The sequence below is a fragment of the Streptopelia decaocto genome (genome assembly GCF_964273445.1).
Source record: "Streptopelia decaocto genome assembly, chromosome: 7".
In the NCBI taxonomy this organism is placed as follows: Eukaryota; Metazoa; Chordata; class Aves; order Columbiformes; family Columbidae; genus Streptopelia; species Streptopelia decaocto.
The window spans coordinates 11,832,456-11,849,206 of NC_138661.1; the positions used below are offsets into that span (position 1 = coordinate 11,832,456).

The 16,751-nt window shown below is 44.7% G+C and overlaps 1 protein-coding gene across 1 annotated transcript in view; it reads right to left on the minus strand.

Moving 5' to 3' along the window:
• RCOR1 (REST corepressor 1) overlaps positions 1-16,751 on the minus strand; it is an 84,672-nt gene that overhangs the window by 33,618 nt on the left and 34,303 nt on the right. Inside the window, exon 3 of the mRNA XM_082059381.1 lies at positions 8,630-8,713. Within this exon, the coding sequence (XP_081915507.1) occupies positions 8,630-8,713 (84 nt within the window). The remainder of the gene's footprint in view (positions 1-8,629; positions 8,714-16,751) is intronic.

Here is a 16,751-nt window from a genome sequence, read left to right on the forward strand (position 1 = left end):
AAATAAGAGTACAGGAAAAATAATTAGCAGGAGTGGTTCCTAGAATAATTAGAGCATATAATGCCACAGCAAACACATTATGGTGAGGGAAGCTCTGGCACACATCCTTGAGAAAGCCTAGCTGCTCTGCCTCCTGCACTAGCACCTCTGTAAAGGTCACACTCAGCAGCATATGAACTCAGCAAGCAGTTATGACCATGACCTCTTTGCACATGCCTCAGTGGAGAACACAGCCCACAAGAGCTCCTCCCTGCCTGTTCACAGCTCCCATCACATCCCTATAAACATGCTCCCCATCGGTGCAGTTGCTGACTAACCTTGCGGTAAGGAGAGAAAAAGAGTTATCCTCCAATTCCTTCCTTCCTTATTCTTCCTCTCACAGCTACAGTAAGAGACAAGTGGTCAGGGAAAAAAAGGCTTAGTCCTCTGAAACACTCCGAGTCTGTTGTTCCCACCAAGACCAGAGCACACTCAGTCCGTTCATCCCAGGGCTGGCTCCAAGCAGCACGGTGTAGCTGCAGCCTGCTAGTTCTCGTCATACTGGTCCTACAACTCACACAGCGCCTATCGGGCTGGCTAAGTCTGCTCCCAGACATGTTGCAGATCAAGGCTCGCTGCCAGGGTAACTCTTAACACAGCTATCATCACTCCATTACATTCACATCATCCTGTCTCTAAACTCCTCTCAGGAGAAAAGCTCTTTCCCAGTGCCAGCGTTAGTTCAGTCCCCGCAGCAGCAATGGTAGTGGCAGACGGCATTTTCAAACTGGGTCATCTCGACATGGTCAGAGATAGCCTGTTCCACGCTGCAGTAAAAAGGAGGAACAAACAGGTGGTAGGAGAGAACAAGGCACACAGGGAAATTCATGACTGTCACCCATCAATCCCGTCTGCCCCCCGCACTCCCAGCACAGCAGCAAAAATTCCTCCAGGGTAACACAGCTGCCTTAGATAAGATATTCTTTTCCTGGATACTCTCCAGTACATTCTCTCCTTCAGGATTTCTGCTTGTGGGTTGTCGGGGTTTTGGTATGGTTTGTTTTTGCTAAAAAAAACAACACAGACACCAACACAATCCACTGTACCTTGGGTGAAATCCATCCCAAACACACACCCTAGTCCTTTCAAACCAAACTGCTTTCCCAGCTCCAATACAAACCACTGCTGTGAAAGGGTTAAAACCTCATCTTAATTTAAATATGCATTCAGGATCCAGAAATATCAACCTGCAGAAATAATGATGAAAGAGCTGCTGTGAGATTTCCACACAGCATTGCAACAGCAACGAGCACAGCAGATGACAAAGGGGAAACTGCAGCTAAGTTTGAGGCAACTCAGCCATTTCTGGGATACACCCATTGCCTTTGAAGCTTCGTATCTTCTTTTTGCTGCTCGCAATATTGCTACTATAAGCATCAAAAGTTGCTTCAGCTAAAATGAAAAAATGCATGCCTTCATCTTTTGAGCATTTTTTGAAGTGAGGCAACAGCAGCTGCTGGGAGAAGTGGCCATGACTATATTATTTCTACAGCTAAACTCAAACAGAATCTTAAATTAAACACCAGTTCTCTCATTTCTAAATTCAGAGAGTTGCATTCTTCAGCTACTGTATTTGCATCCAAGCTTCACAGCTGCCAGGTTCACTGCAGAACATGGAATTTGGATTAGGGATAAACATAAACCCAATTCTTCTTTTTCATTAATCCTTTTTGCTGTCACTTGGACAGCCAACAAACTGGTATTTCTAGGAAAGGAGCACATACAAACAGTGAGATCATGAGGTGGTATTTTTTGGTTGGTTTGGGGTTTTTTTTTTGGTTTGGTTTGGTTTTCTATCCTCACTTGGGTGACTAAAAGCACACACCTAGCTTCACAGAATTATAACCCCTGAAGTCCACCTCTCAAAACCCGAAAGTCTAGACTCTACCTGGCACCTATTTTTTAAGGCTAACACTATTTCTACGACCAAAAAAAAAAAAAAAACCACCAACCAAAACAAAACCAAACCAACAACAACAAAAAAAAAAAACAAACACAAAAACCCACAACACTAACAAAAAACAAACCCACACCTCAACAAACACACTCAGACACAAACAAGCAGAAAAACTCCAAGCAAGAAAAGCACAATACATAATACATACACTCCATCTTCCAAAACCTCCCACAGCAGTTAAATCACCAAAAAAAAAGTATGAGCTCAGCTAAGAGTTCAACAGTACTCTTCTCTCTGGTGGCAAAGCCTAAACAGCTCCCACTGTCCCATCCCTGCCCATGGCTGCTGCACTCTGAGCGCCAACACAACCTTTCATGGGGTTGTGTTATAAACCAGGTCACAGAAATGACAGGGAGGGAAGAGGGGACCAAAAATAAAAAACACAATTCCAATTGTTTCAAGGATCATGCTTACAGCATGATGGAGAGGAGGGACCTAAAAAGCAGCTTTGCTGATGCTCAATACACACTGGGATACATCGTCTCCCCCACTGCTACTGCCCAGGCAGGGGTGCCTGAGCACCAGGGAGGGGTGGCTCTCAGGTACCTCTGAAGCACTAATCCCTTCCAGTTTAAAAGCATCCTCTGAAACAGGGGCTTCATTTTCTAAAAGGGAGATTTTAAGATCAACACTGTCTCCCACTTGTGGTTTTCCACTCACATTTATTTATTGCTAGGGCACCATACTGACGATGATAGATGGAGTTGTATGCCCACAGAATTCACAGGCCAAAATAAGTGCTGAAGGGGAAAGGATATGCCCAAGCAGACACCCTTCTTAAAACAGCTACGGCTCAGCTACACACTGAAAACAGAGACTTGTCACACAAAGCATGATCAGACACACTCAGCAACCTGAGAAGACCTTTTCCTGTTTTCTACTCTAGCAGTCATTTTAAGTTAGAAAATTCAAAGGTGATTTCTAAGCTTGTTTAACATCCTCTTTAAAAGAGAAAACGAAGAATAATCATAGCCTGTTCTATGCAAAGATCATCCCTTGAACCATTATACAGCTGGAGGCAGACTCTTGCCACTTAAACCTGAAATTTGCTCTCAGAAATGTTGGGATTCACCTCACCTTCATGACAGAGGACAGCTACCAAAAGTCATTCCCACCCAAAGGCAGCAGCTGACACACTCAAGACCAGGACACACTTACAGACCTGGTTGGGACATAGGCTTTTGAGATCTTGAACGCCAACTCATAACTTCTTAGGGTGGGGCACCACTGTTCCACACTCCCAAACCGTTACCCAGCCTGTGGCACAGTTAACTAAACCTTGCCCATCCAGACACCACAGGGTTAATATCCTTAGTAACCATAGCAACCAGCACTTCTTCCTCCATCTGAGCCTCAGCTGGCACATTGCTGCCTTCCCAGCATCAGGTTTTGCAGCACATTTAGGGACCCTTCCCATGGGGTTTGGCCAAGCACATCACGAGGATGTTGGTGCAGTCGCTGCTTTACCTAATTCTGGCTTTCCTCTGTCCCCATGTCCCCTGGGCACTTCTACCTCCCCCTCTGTAGGGGGAAGGAGGCTGTCTCAGTTCTCTCCAAGTGCACCAAAGCGTACATAACAGAGAGCAGGGAGCCAGCTGCAGCCTTGCAGGAAGAGATGCCATGGGGTAACAGAGGGAAGAACTGGTGAGCGTCCAAATTTGGCACACCGATCAACCATCAGGTCAAACAGAAGCAGCACTGCAAGACCAGGGGACTCTGCTGCAGACCACAAGCCACTGTCCCATAGGTACTTGGGACAGCACCTGCCTCTTCAGTGACACCCCTTAAATCCACTGGAGACGCCCACCAAGACATCAGTGAGAAACGAACTCCCATCTAGCAGCCACATGTATTCTGTTAGGAAAAGAAAAATGACTTTCAAAACAGAGCTTATCACTAGCAAAACAATACATCTTTCTCCTCTTGTAGTTCACCTTTGAACTGCAGATGCATAAAAGCAATCAGCACATCCCATCCTCCCGCCTGGTTCCCATCCCTCACTCCTGGGCAGCTGCAGCATGCCAGCACTTGCTCATTGCTAAACAAACCCAATGTCATTTTTATGGTTCCACCCATTGGCGTACTTGGCACAGAGAGACACCGGTGGTTTATTAATAGCTTCATGCTGGCCCAGCTCTATCCTGTGCAGGATTTCCACAGCATCATTACAATGCATTTTTCACTATTTGCCCCCCCCACCTTCCCCACCTGCCACTAAGGAGAGCAGATGCCTGTTTTCCATCTAGCTGTTCCCACTCCTCAATGTCACCTTGCTCAAGACCTCACTCCTCCTCCTCTGTCTCCTTCCCCACCCTCCATGACAGTGTCCCAGCACAGCCAGAACAGTTGCCCTCTGTGGCACCATGTACTCAGAGTGTCTCTCAGGAGCGTCACTTTAAGAGCAAGCCCTTTCCAAGAGGTGCGACACCAGCCACAGCACACAGGGTATTTGGAGCAGAGCTGGAAGGGGAGCACCATTATTTTAAGTCCAAATGTTCGGTTACTGCACAGTGAAATTTCTTTCTTCAAAAAAAGGCTTTGTGAACTACTCACTAATGGTGGCAACTGCTATGCAAGTGACCCCTCAAAGGCAGAAGTCTGGAAGTAGATATGGAACATGCTGGCAGCTGCTCACTTTGGTATATGAGCAAGGCAGTCAGTGCTTTGTACCCAGGATTAATGGTTAACAAGGCACAGGATAAAAAAAGTGATCAGTGTGCCAACACATACTTTTGTTTTAGTCTTCTCTACCACATCCATCATTTCATGGCACCCAGGCAAAAGGTTTCTCCAACATGATTAAAACATTGCTCCAGCATGTAGGGTGCATAGGACCCAAACAAGCTTGAACTAACGGTATGAGCCTAGGGCATCAGGTATGCAGATACCCACCAGGTCTTGGCTGACACACTGGTCTTTCCAGGACTCATTTCAGCAGCTTATAGAAGACCCTCCAACAATCTCCGCCAGTTTGGCCAGCCCATCAGTGTGCATTACCCTGAGCATCCTCACAGATTTGCTCATCATGTTTTGTAGCACAGATTCACCTTTACTGGAGGCAACTTCCAAGAGCTCCACTGATTGCATAGAACTGTCCTGCTCACAAGAGTTCCCAGTTCACCCCGGCAGAGAGCTAACTGGTGCTGCACTAATTTCTGTTTTCATGTTGAGCCACAGTCACAGGAACAGAGAAGAGTCCTATGACTTGAAAAGAGTTCACCACAAGAACAGGCACAGGATGAATTAAAGGCTTTGGAGCACAAATGAAAGTAACTAGACACAGGTACCAACATGCTGCTGATTGGAAGGATTTGTTCACCCACACCTCAGCCTGAACAGCAAAATTAAGAATGGATGTGCTAGCCAGGGTTCATAGTACTTGCAGCCCAAGGGGCTACGTCAACCTCCCAGAGACCACAGCTCTTCCTGCTTGCCATTTTACACTGCCAATGATTCCCCCCACCGAGGATAACACACACACCACATAATTCATGGTTTAAAAAGGCATCAAGAAACAGAGAATCCATCACTTCCTTGGATAACTCCCAATAGTCAATCATAAAAAACCTACACGCACTCAGGCATTTCATTTCAGTCCACGTGGACTTATTTTGCAGCCGCTTATTTGTATTACACATGTCTCTTATTATGTCAAAATTTCCCTTTGAGAAAATAATTGACAATAGTCCCCTTTCAGTCTCTCTTCAGTAAGCTAAACAGATGGAGTTTGCTTCATCTCCAGTTTCCAAAATGTTTCAGTAGCTCCTGTCTCAATCCATTTCTCAGTTTTTCAACATTAAAGCCGCTATTCTGAGGTTCTTTTCCATGAACGCTGCTGAGTGCAGGGGCAGCAAACCATTCCAGTGACTCTCTCTCTCTTTACACTCCCATCCATTGGGTCACACAGGACAATAGGAAGCCTTGTCAAATTACCTGCCCACTATGTCTCCAAGTCACTTCATTCCAAACATCAGCCTTGATGCAGAAGATAAAGCCAGAGCTTTCAGTACCAATATTCAGAAGCCTGCACTTGGGTCATTAAGAGCCCATTGCGTTGGCATCAGTTCAAGTTAGGACAAGACCCAAAGCACTCTACAAGACTATCGGTAGCATCCATTTTATTTACTGTCCTGTCAGTCTGTGGTTCATCCTCAATTTCTCTCCAAAGCAATTCTGTATCAATTCCCATACCACTGATAGAAATGTTGATCATCAACAGTTCTCTTACACATCCCCAGGGACCCCATTTAATTATGATTCACTGTCAACAATGCCGAGACTTGTCAGTGAACTTGAGAGTAGCTGAAGAGACCTCTTGTCCCCTGATGTTAGTTCTTCATAAACCATAAAACAGATTAGAGAACTCTGCTTGTAATACATTTAGTAAGTACTGGTACTTTGGAGGAGGTTCCTGTCTTTTGAAAGGAAGGGGGATTGAATCAGGTTCTCATGCAGTAGCAAATCAATGCCTAACAGCTTGCTGAATACATTAGAGCTATAAAGTTATTTCTACCGATCAATCAGTTTCTAGTCTCAAAAAGAACAAAAGCAGCTACCTTCAGCAGGATTACTTTTTTACAGTTCATTTTTAAGTAATGCCATGTAGAGACAGGAATAACTGATACCTTTTGGCAGTGTCAGCTCAAACTGACACAAGACAAATCAATGACCAACCAGCCCACTCTTACCCTGTTCTCATTCCCTGCACAGCTGTCCTCTCCCCATCTGCTGGAGCCTTCTTGTGACCCCAAGGTCCCCTCAGCCACCTCTTCCAATGCTCCTTTGTTTTGCTGGTGTTTTTTTTTTTTTGTTTTGGTTTGGGTTTGGTTTTTTTGTTTGGTTAGTTTTTGGGTTTTTTTTTTTTTTTTACTACTACTAGATGCTCAATTTCACAACTGCATCCCTCTATATTGATTAGGCACTTGGGAGATATTCAGTGTGTCATGTATGGCACATGTATGTCATTTCTCTAACCCAAATACCATATGAAATATTTATTTTTTTTTCTGTATCTTTTTTGGAAGGTGAAATCACAAATGAGCCTACACTCACTAAATTTTTGAATCTTATGAGAAATTTCTTCTTGCCCTCTTCTAATATTCATATTGTTTTCCCCAACTTTTTTATTGGACCAGCAAGAGTCAACTGCTACCTAGTTTTTATTTAACGATGCCATGCTACAGTTTTAATTACCTCTTAGGTTCATGACATCTTCTTAGTAGATATTATATCCTTCTTATGCTCTATAATATCCTTGTATATTTTTGTGCCAACTGCCACAATATTTGGGCACAGATTACTTTACTCAATTCCATGTATCTTCACTCTTTTCTCCTGCATTCCCCTTTCCCTGTTCAAGAAACCTGTTTCCTATCAGGCATGAGTTAAATGTTTCAAAGCTGAGCCAAGATTCAAAAGACTCTCAGACTCGGGAGGCAGCTACAAGAATGCCATGTCACAGATGACCCATGAACAGTCATGCCTTTTGGTGGAGGCAACAATTTCTTGCTTTCATACCTTTTTAGAGTTTCTAGCTGTGGATAAACACTAAATATATCCCTGTCCTCATCAGTCTTATTTAGTTCACCATACAACCACCAGCAGGGAGCAGACAGGACACCACTGGTAGGAGAGAAGGCAGACACAATCCTTGGAAAGCCCTTTTTATCTGCAGATCACAGTACCATCATCCTTCTGTAATTTAAGGGGCAACTTGCTCAGTGGAACAAATGCCCCAGGGCAGAGCCCAGCCCTTTCATGACAGAGCCAGTTTGTGCACAGTTTCTGCTGCCTTAATTTGTGTCTTGTGATGCATCTTAGCCCTTGGGTCTGGGGCAAAACCAGATATTAACTCAACAGTGCCACCACAACTGCAGAGGAACAGGAATGCAAGACTCTTATTCTTGGTCCCAGAATCAGAAAGGAGAAAAAAAAAAAGTACAAACACAAAATCAAAAATAGCTCTGTTCAGCTCCCTCCCCCAAAAGCACTTAGGTGTAGTTACTGCATTCAAGCAGCAGCCCTTTAATCAAGGAGTCCTACTTATTCATGAGAACTGTAGCTAGACAAACCTTTCAAACACTAGTTCTGCCATCTGGCAGCAGCACAGAGACTTGTTCCCAGACACACACAGAGAGTTGGTAATTGCCCTCACGTGGAATTCCAAGGCACTGCAATTGTTCTGGCATTTAAACCTCCATGGGCTCCAGATGTGGATTTTATTTGTGTCTTTGTGGGAAAAAGGTACTACTAATTACCATATATTCCTCATCCCCCAAATACTTTTCATTTTGCTCTCCCCAGTTATTTCTGTCGTCTTCTACAGCAGAAAAGCAGATTGTGTAGGCCCATGGATAAGTATCTTAAAGAATTCATACTAAGGAAGAAAGTGTGTCACATTTCTCCTGGTTTCCCTGCCTCCGTGGATTCGGCGCTCTGAGCAGCTGCCCAGTGGGAAACAAAGCTCTTCTGGGGATTGCTTTGTAGGCTTTTCTTCTTTCCAATGTTTAAATTAATTTCAGATCATAATGGAAAGGTCACAGACATAACCCCTCTACTGAAAGTGGCAACTTTGCATTCTTGTGGTGATATATGTAAGGGAAAGGGGGTATAAAAGTATTTGAAAATACTTACATTTTGCTTCAGACAGATTCTGGTTAGGTGACCAGACCAGCATGCCGAGATTCTCTCTCTCCTGACTTCGCCGTGCAAGTTTGGCTTAAGAGAAAACAGATACAAACCAAGTTACAGAGAAAGTCATTTCAGATGCAAAATGGATACAAAAGTGACTTACCACATATCTGGAGCTTTTAATCAAGATACAAAACCCGTCTGCAGAGTTAAAACCCCATCTTCACAATCAGACCTAAGGCTTTTCCTTGTTTATTCAATGCATCACCCCTATATAACATGACAGATACCGCACACTCAGTCTTTCATGCAGTACACTAAGCAGCATACGTTGGACCTAAATTAAAAGTTAATTAATGTTTCTCTTCCAGTATACTTGATTATTTTTCTTCCAGCCATCATTAAATGTAAAAGGGAGGAACTAGGCTCAAGCAGCAGGCTCCAATCCCTTGACATCATGAGACCGTACTGTGCAGCTAGATTAACGCTTTGTAGGGTAGACATATGCATGAACCTCCTGGGTTTCACTTCTGAGCACCTCCTCCCCTGCCCCAGCAACCCTTCTACACCTCCATTCCCAGACAGACAGGAATGTCCACCAAGGTGACACCAGGTTCCCCCAGGTCAGAATCAGGTCATCTGCTCAACCGCTCCAGAGAAATTCTTATGCATTCCCTCCCACGCTGGGTACACGCACCGACATTCAGAAACCAGGTCTGTTTCTAACCAACTTAACACCTGGTTGGCATGAGAGCTCTGAAAAGTCTGACTTGAAGAACCGCAGCTGCACGTAGTTTGAAAGAGCAACCTCAAGCTACATTTCAACTGTGAGTTCTTGTGAATCTGCTGTTGTTCGTTCAGAAGCAGTCAAAAGAGGAGAAGAGAAAAACTTGCTCCGTTGAGTCAGCACACGCACAGCCAGCTCAACCACCCGCCCTGGCCGAGGGAAACTTGCAGGTCTTGTTATGAACAAGTGCCTGCGGTGCTACTTCCACTGCAAAACGTCACGTAGCGCTGACATTTTATGCAATATTTCAACACAATGTTATTTTCTCGGTGCTGTGCTATTAAGACATAACCACCGCTTCATGACGCATTAAAAAAAATCCACTAACACCGAAGATGCAATGCCAGGACACTGTCTCATGGCACAGGGGTTGAAATCACAACATTATCTGCTCGTGTGTGTCTGCTGCAGCAGGAGGCCTGGCAGCACCCAGCCCTTGCTCATCTGAACACAGCACAAAGTTTACTAATTACAATGCTATGAACACTCACGGTTTGACCATTTTCAACCCAAAATCCACTCAGCTAAGAACAGTCAGGGTTGAGATGATGAAAATATTGTAATATTAAATTTAAAGCACAAATAGCATGTATTAAAAATAATTAGTTGCCAGCAACATATTTACACTGAACTTTTTCTTAACTGCCCGAACATTAGTTTATGTTGTTTCTCATTCCTTGCCACAATAAAACAGAAAGTTTATTTTCATGACTAATTTCTGGATTTTCATGACAAACACCATGATTATCTTTCACAGTTTTTTTTCTTTTAAAGGAGGTTAGCAACCGCACATACAAGATATTCTGTGCACTGTGCCTGTTCAATATTTCCTATGCAAGGCAGAAAAACAGGAATGAGAAAAGACAACAACAGCCTCTGGTGGCGAGAGATGGGGGTGGAGTCCAGATATATACAAAGAACATGAAGGGTGTCTGAATTTATCATTATAATACTGAATATAAAATTACAACTTCACCAGAAAAAAAAAAGTCTTGAAACGTTGGTGATCAAATTTTACTTTGTCCCTAATTTCAAGTCTGTGTCATGAATGCCAAAGGCAACCTTAACCTTCCCCTCTATCAGCTTCTGCCCCTTGCTCTCCCTACACCACAGTCTGTCCAAATAAAGACTAGTGTAGAGTTCAAAACATGGAAAAAGTATCTCTCCTCGCTTTGCATTGCACTGAAAAGCATGTCTCATCCCATAAAAATATTCAGAAATCATCAGTCAGGTCTCCAGGAGGTCAAACACTTTGCACCCAAATCCCAACACACCTCCGCACCCCCAGTAAGCCAATGTAGTTCATGAGCCTGATGCCCAAATTCTGCCAACAAGGCTTAACACAAGGCACATCATCAGCCTGGCTTTACCACAGACTCATGCACTAAACTGGCAAAACCCACCTAGCTCAGGAAAAGGGCAAAGTTTTCTCCTAGTTTTGCAGGCTGAACATCCTCCCTGACACAGCAGGTGGACACCCCAGCCCAGCTGTCCCATTCTGGAGAACACTGCCTGCTCAACTCATCACAGGAAAGTGATGTTTCACCTCCCCAGTTAAAACCCCAAGTTACACTTTAGGTCAAAGGCAGTGCCTCAAGTCAGGAGCTACCTACCTTCCAGCCCCAAATCATCTCCCTACGAGTCAGGAAAAACACAGCTCCCTGTGTCTCACACCCAGAACCAGAAACCCCTGCAGATGCTGGACTTCATGCAACCCCCAGAACCCCCTTTTTGCCCAATTCTCACAGCCCAGCTTCTTCCCCTCTGCCTTTCTCCAGCTTCTTGGTAGCAACCATGAGCCAAGTTACATTGCACTTGTAAAAGGGTGTGAAGCAGCAGCTCTGGTATTCCCACATCTCTCCTGCCCTGCCTCTCCACCCAAGCCCATGCACATCCACCCTCAGGAGAGGTAGAGGCCAGTGCAAGGCACGCTCTAAGGGTCAGTTAAAATTCTCTGCTGAGGACAGAAGCACCTACAAAGGCCAACACACATAAAAGGGTTGGGATCCTCAAATATCCGCAGAGGCATAAACTCCCTCCCTAATATCGCTGGTGACTTAGCCTGCGACCCAGCTACTTCACCTTCCAGCACCACATCCTCCCCATCACCCCTTCTCCAGCCCACAGACCCACGTTTACCATCCCTCACAAGCAAGGCAGACACCACAGGCATTCTTTCAAGTCCAGTGTTGACCCCATCACAAATACACACAGCACAAGTATTCTTGCTACATGACATTAGCAAGGAAGAGCTGAAGAGCTTGCTCAGAATATGGGAGCACATTGGAATAGTTATTTAGAGCAACAGCCATGGGAGGAGAGGAAGGGGCTTACAGCAGAGTGGTTACTGCATCCCTTCCCTGCACCTTTCCAAGCACAGCTGCAAGGCTCACCAACACAAGGGAATTCTTTTCCCAGTCCCTGCTTCTGGACAAAGGATACCAGAGTGAATTCAAACACACTGCACTTCAGTGGCAAAGCTAAAAAGTTAATTCAATTTAACCCAATATGTGTTTCATATAAAAACAACCCCGTAAGGAGGGCAAGGGTCACTCTGTTTTAGGGGAACAGATCAATTTAGGATCAATGGGGTTTGCTTGTTTAAATAACTGCAGTTAAACCGGTGCAGCTTGTGTTTGGAGAAGCTGTACATTGGCAGATGAGATCAACTGACATTTCAGTTAATCCTGTACTTTCATCTGGGCTACTCACCAGGTATTTGTAGTCTCCACCATAGCCATTAGCTCCCCATTCCAGCTGTTGTGGGAGCAAACACTGTCACCACTTTGCCACTGCTGGCTCTCCTCTCTGTCCCATGTCTGGGAAGAATCATGGATGCTTCCTCCAACCCCAAGAAAAAGACCCTCTATTACAAGTAGCATCCCCGAAACTTAGTTCCAGTGCCAGAATTCACGGGGGATGCAAGTTCCCACTGCCTTTACACAAGCGGATGTACAGGCCCAACCAGGCATGCTATAGCGTTGCCTCTTTCACAGTAATTCCCATTCCTCTCTCTTCCCTCATCCTCTAAATGTACCCATAGCCAAGGAACCATATGCTGAAACACAGGAGGGAACTGCTCTAAGTTAAAACTCACTCTGTAAACAAAAGGTTACTTTTAAAGTTGATGCCATTTACAGATCTAGTTTACTGCCCAAGCCCAAACACAGTTCAGCTGGCACAAGGGAAGAGATAAGCCAGGGTAGAATATACATAAGGCAACAGTATCCTAAAAAAAAAAAAAAAAAAAAAAAAAAAAAAGCTGCGGGGGCTTTTTTCCCACCCCCCCTGGAGATGAAGGCACATCTCAACACCAGCATGTGGTTGACCATACTGTGTGTAGGAATATATTGATTTGCACAGCAGAGAGAGACATCGCTGTTGGAGTTCTATCACTTCTGCCCGCAGGCTGAGGCTCTCTCTCCATCCCTGGGCTGCCCGTGCCAAGGGACCTGAAAGAGCAGAGCAGCACAAGGATGTGAAACCCCGACCTCCAGCAGCTACAGCTCTTCCCAAACTTTTGGAAAGCTGTTGCAAGTCTGCTGCAGAGAAAAAACAAGAGAGGCTTCAACCAGCAGCAGCAGTCAGGTCAGACTCCAAGAGGTATTAGGCTGGCAAAAAAAAACAAAAAAACCCAACAAACAATACACCACACCACACACACCCCAACCATCTCGACTGAGTCTTTAAAGGAAGCCTTTTCCCCGCTGTGAAGGTTACCAGACACAACAGCCTCACTCCCCAGCATCTGTCTGTCCAATTTTCACTGGCATACAGAAATATGTCAGTCTTGCTCTCCCACTACCACCCACAAAGTTTAAAGCCTCAGGGGTAAATCCACCTTAGACCCCATACCTGAGTGATACCAGCTCACACAGGAGAAAGAAAAAAAAAAAGAGTCAAGAGAGAGAATATACTTTTTTTTGTCAATACAGAAAAACAAAAACAAAGCACACACAAACAACAACAACAAACAAGCCCACACACCATCAAACCAGAGTCAAAACTCTTAAAACTCACTCCCTTCCTCCCAGAGCCACACTCCTCTGCCATATCTACTCCACATCAGAGAGCAGAGGGTCAACCCTGCTAGGACTGTCTGCTGAAACAGAGGAGAAAGGTGGAACTTGCAGAGAACTTAAAGGATACCAAAACCCTAAACACCCTTGTGAGTCCTCTGATGTGTTTATTGCCTTAAATCCTGGGTTTGGAACCCTTCCCTACAGCAAGAAATCTGCATGTTTCTCCTTACATCTGAGGGGTTCTTCTGCAGATATTGTAACTTCAAATTTTCTCTTTGGCAAACCAAAGTTGCACCAAGTGCTGTATGAATAAGCTCAGTGCTGAACATGCTGCAGAGTTTGTCATCATGAATACATTTGTGTTGACATGAAACCACAGATCTTTGTTCAGGCTCTCTCCAGAACGTTGCAAGAGAGCCAAGACACGCGGCACATGCCCTGCAGGCTCCTCAGCCAGCACACTTGGCAGAGTCGCTGCAAACGGACAACAAAGCGGGGCTGAAAGCAACAAGTGCGCTGCTCTCCCCACCTCTACCAGGGTGTTGGCAAGTTAGGACACCTACCAAAGGTCACTGCACCATACACATGAAGTCCCCACTACAGGTCAGAGAGACCTTCCCCAGCTCAATTTGAAGTTAGCCATGGAACAGCTGGCATCTGTACAGAAGGAAAGCTCTGCCTGGCAGGAATACCACTCCCTTCATCCCACCTAAATCTCTTTTTGGTGAGATGAACTCAGAGCCTCTGAAGAGCTGCGTCAAAAAAACAGGGGGTGAAGTTTGTGCTTCACAGCTTGAATCCATCCAACACTTCACCACTTCTGAAGGGACAGGAGGTCCTGCTTAGCCAGCATTGTTCTGAGCTCCTGACATGTGCTCCCTGCCTCTCCCCCGTGTCCTGTGTTGACACTCTGGAGTTTATCCCTCCAAGTCAAGCACATTTTCTAGAAGCAACCTGGCAAAACAGAAAGCAAATAGCAATTTCCCCAGTTATTAAATCAAATCAGGTGGCTGCAAGATGAGACAAACAGCCAAGTGCATGCACAGGGAACAGCAGGCCCGCACGGACAAGGATCTCTCTGCCTTTAACCCAACATGATAGTTCAGCAGCACCACTGCAAAAGAGGCAGGAAAGCTGTTTCCCCTTCCACCAACACCCACTTGATAAACCAAAGCAGGGAATCTGAGCTAAAAAGAAAACAAAACAACCAAAAAAAAAAAAAAAAAAAACAAACCACACAACACACAAAAAAAGCAGTTAGTTTTAACTCACATCAATTCCTAGTTTTCTACCACCTATCCTAAGATACAAGGAAGGGGAATGAGAAAGCAGGGACAAGCAGGACACCTCCGTCAATCACAGCACCAGTTTAGGCTGTCTGAGGGACAGCTGGTGCAATGGCAGCGTACACAAAGATCAGGCAGGAAGGCAATGGAGCCCACCAGTGAGCAGGAGCCGAGAGCTGCGCATCTCCAGCCTTATGCATCCCATTTTATTTTTCTTCAAGTTAGAGAAGAAACGTGCCAGAATAAACTCAGTGGGAGTAGAGGCCTCTCAAAAGAGCCTTAATCACTCTGTCGCCTATTATTTTGCTTCTGTGCAAGGCAGCGGTGCCAGCTCCCGCTTGAGTTCCTGCACTTGAGGGAGCTGCTCCGTCTCACAGCTCTCCCCAGGGATCCTGCACGTTCCAGCTGTGGCTGTGAGCTGTTCAAGAGCACTTTGTGCTCTGGTTTTGGCACCTGTACTGACCCCTCAGAGGGATGATCTCTGTCTCCTGCAGATTCCAAGACACACTTAGCTTCCAGTTCCATCCTGCCCAAGCCGGGGTGAAGCTCTGCCAGGAGGTCTCCAGCATTCTTCCTTCTTCATAACCCTTTCAATAGTCTCTGGTGTGACTTTTTGCTGTTGCTGTTTGCACAAGCCCTCTGAGTTTCAAAGTAAAGCACACTAACACACGACTATGCGAGAGCACTGCAACACACACCATGAAGAGTGGGAATTAACTGCTAGTCAGTTCCTCCATTATTTAGAAACGGCAAAGGGTAACTTGGAAAAGCACGTCCACTGTCAGGTGCTCAACAGAGATACACACTTCTGTATCTTCTTTGGAAGGCAAACACGAGCAAATCAAAGTTAAAAAAGCACTTGCCATGGAAGTATAGGGAATTCTTCAGGTACTGATCATTTGCAAAGCAACAGGTAAGAAAAGATTTCCAGATTTAAACAATGTATTTAATGAAATTGTTGAAGTTTACTGAACAACTGAAATCCCTAAGGTACAGGATGGCAAGATTCTCATCTACAAAGGCTATCGCATTACTAACAGCACTTACTGATCCCCCCATAACTGGTACAACTCATTTTTAAATCACATACTACAGGTTTAAAAATAAAGACTAAGAAACACCTGTTCCTTTTAATATTTAACCCTCAACATTATATATAAACTTAACCCCCAACATTATATATAAAACATTGTATGCATAAAGCATTGTATAATACCCAAAGGTGAATAGGTGTTTTTATTGCTTGGGGAGGAGCTGGAACTGACATATAACAACTCAGCTGTTGAATGCTGTTGAAAGTAGTTTTGGACCAAGTCTCAATGTATTTACTTCTAATGAAGTGAGACTAAACAAGTGCTCCTGTTCCCAACCCTGTATTTTCCTCATCAATGCAGACTGTACATTTATTGCATATGGTGAAATCCCCTGCTTACAGTACCCATGATGAAACAAAATAAGGCAAAGGAGGAACTGGCTCCCATAGTTTAAAAAACTTGCTCTCATTGGTTCATTGATATCAGTCAGGTTCACAGCGTAACTGTAAATGCACAGCTGCAATACAGCAACAAAACACCTGTGTGGCACAAGAGAATTCAAACAAATTTTAGAGTCAGAAGAAAAGCTTTTTCCACCCTCCTTCCCTGCTGCTGGCACTGGCGTCTCAAGCAGCAACTCAAAGACGTCTGAAGAACTCTGCTGCCCATCTCCACCTCCTTCAGCATGTGACTTCTCCTCGAGTCAGCAGATAATGCTTGTGATTCCCTTTCATCCGTGTTTTCTGAGGGCTGCCTAGATATAGGAGCTAGTACCTCACAGAAATACCATCTCTGTACACGCTATAGCAGCATGAAACGCAGCAGATTTTCGACTGGAATAATGCAAGTTGAGGAACGTTTTTTAATTAAAAACTTAAAAATTAAGCAGCAGTTAGCTCTTCCTATACATGACTACACCCGGCTGGCACTATAATCTATATGCAAATAAAGTTCTGAGAGCATTTTTGTATCTGCCTAGGGAAACAAAGGTGACTC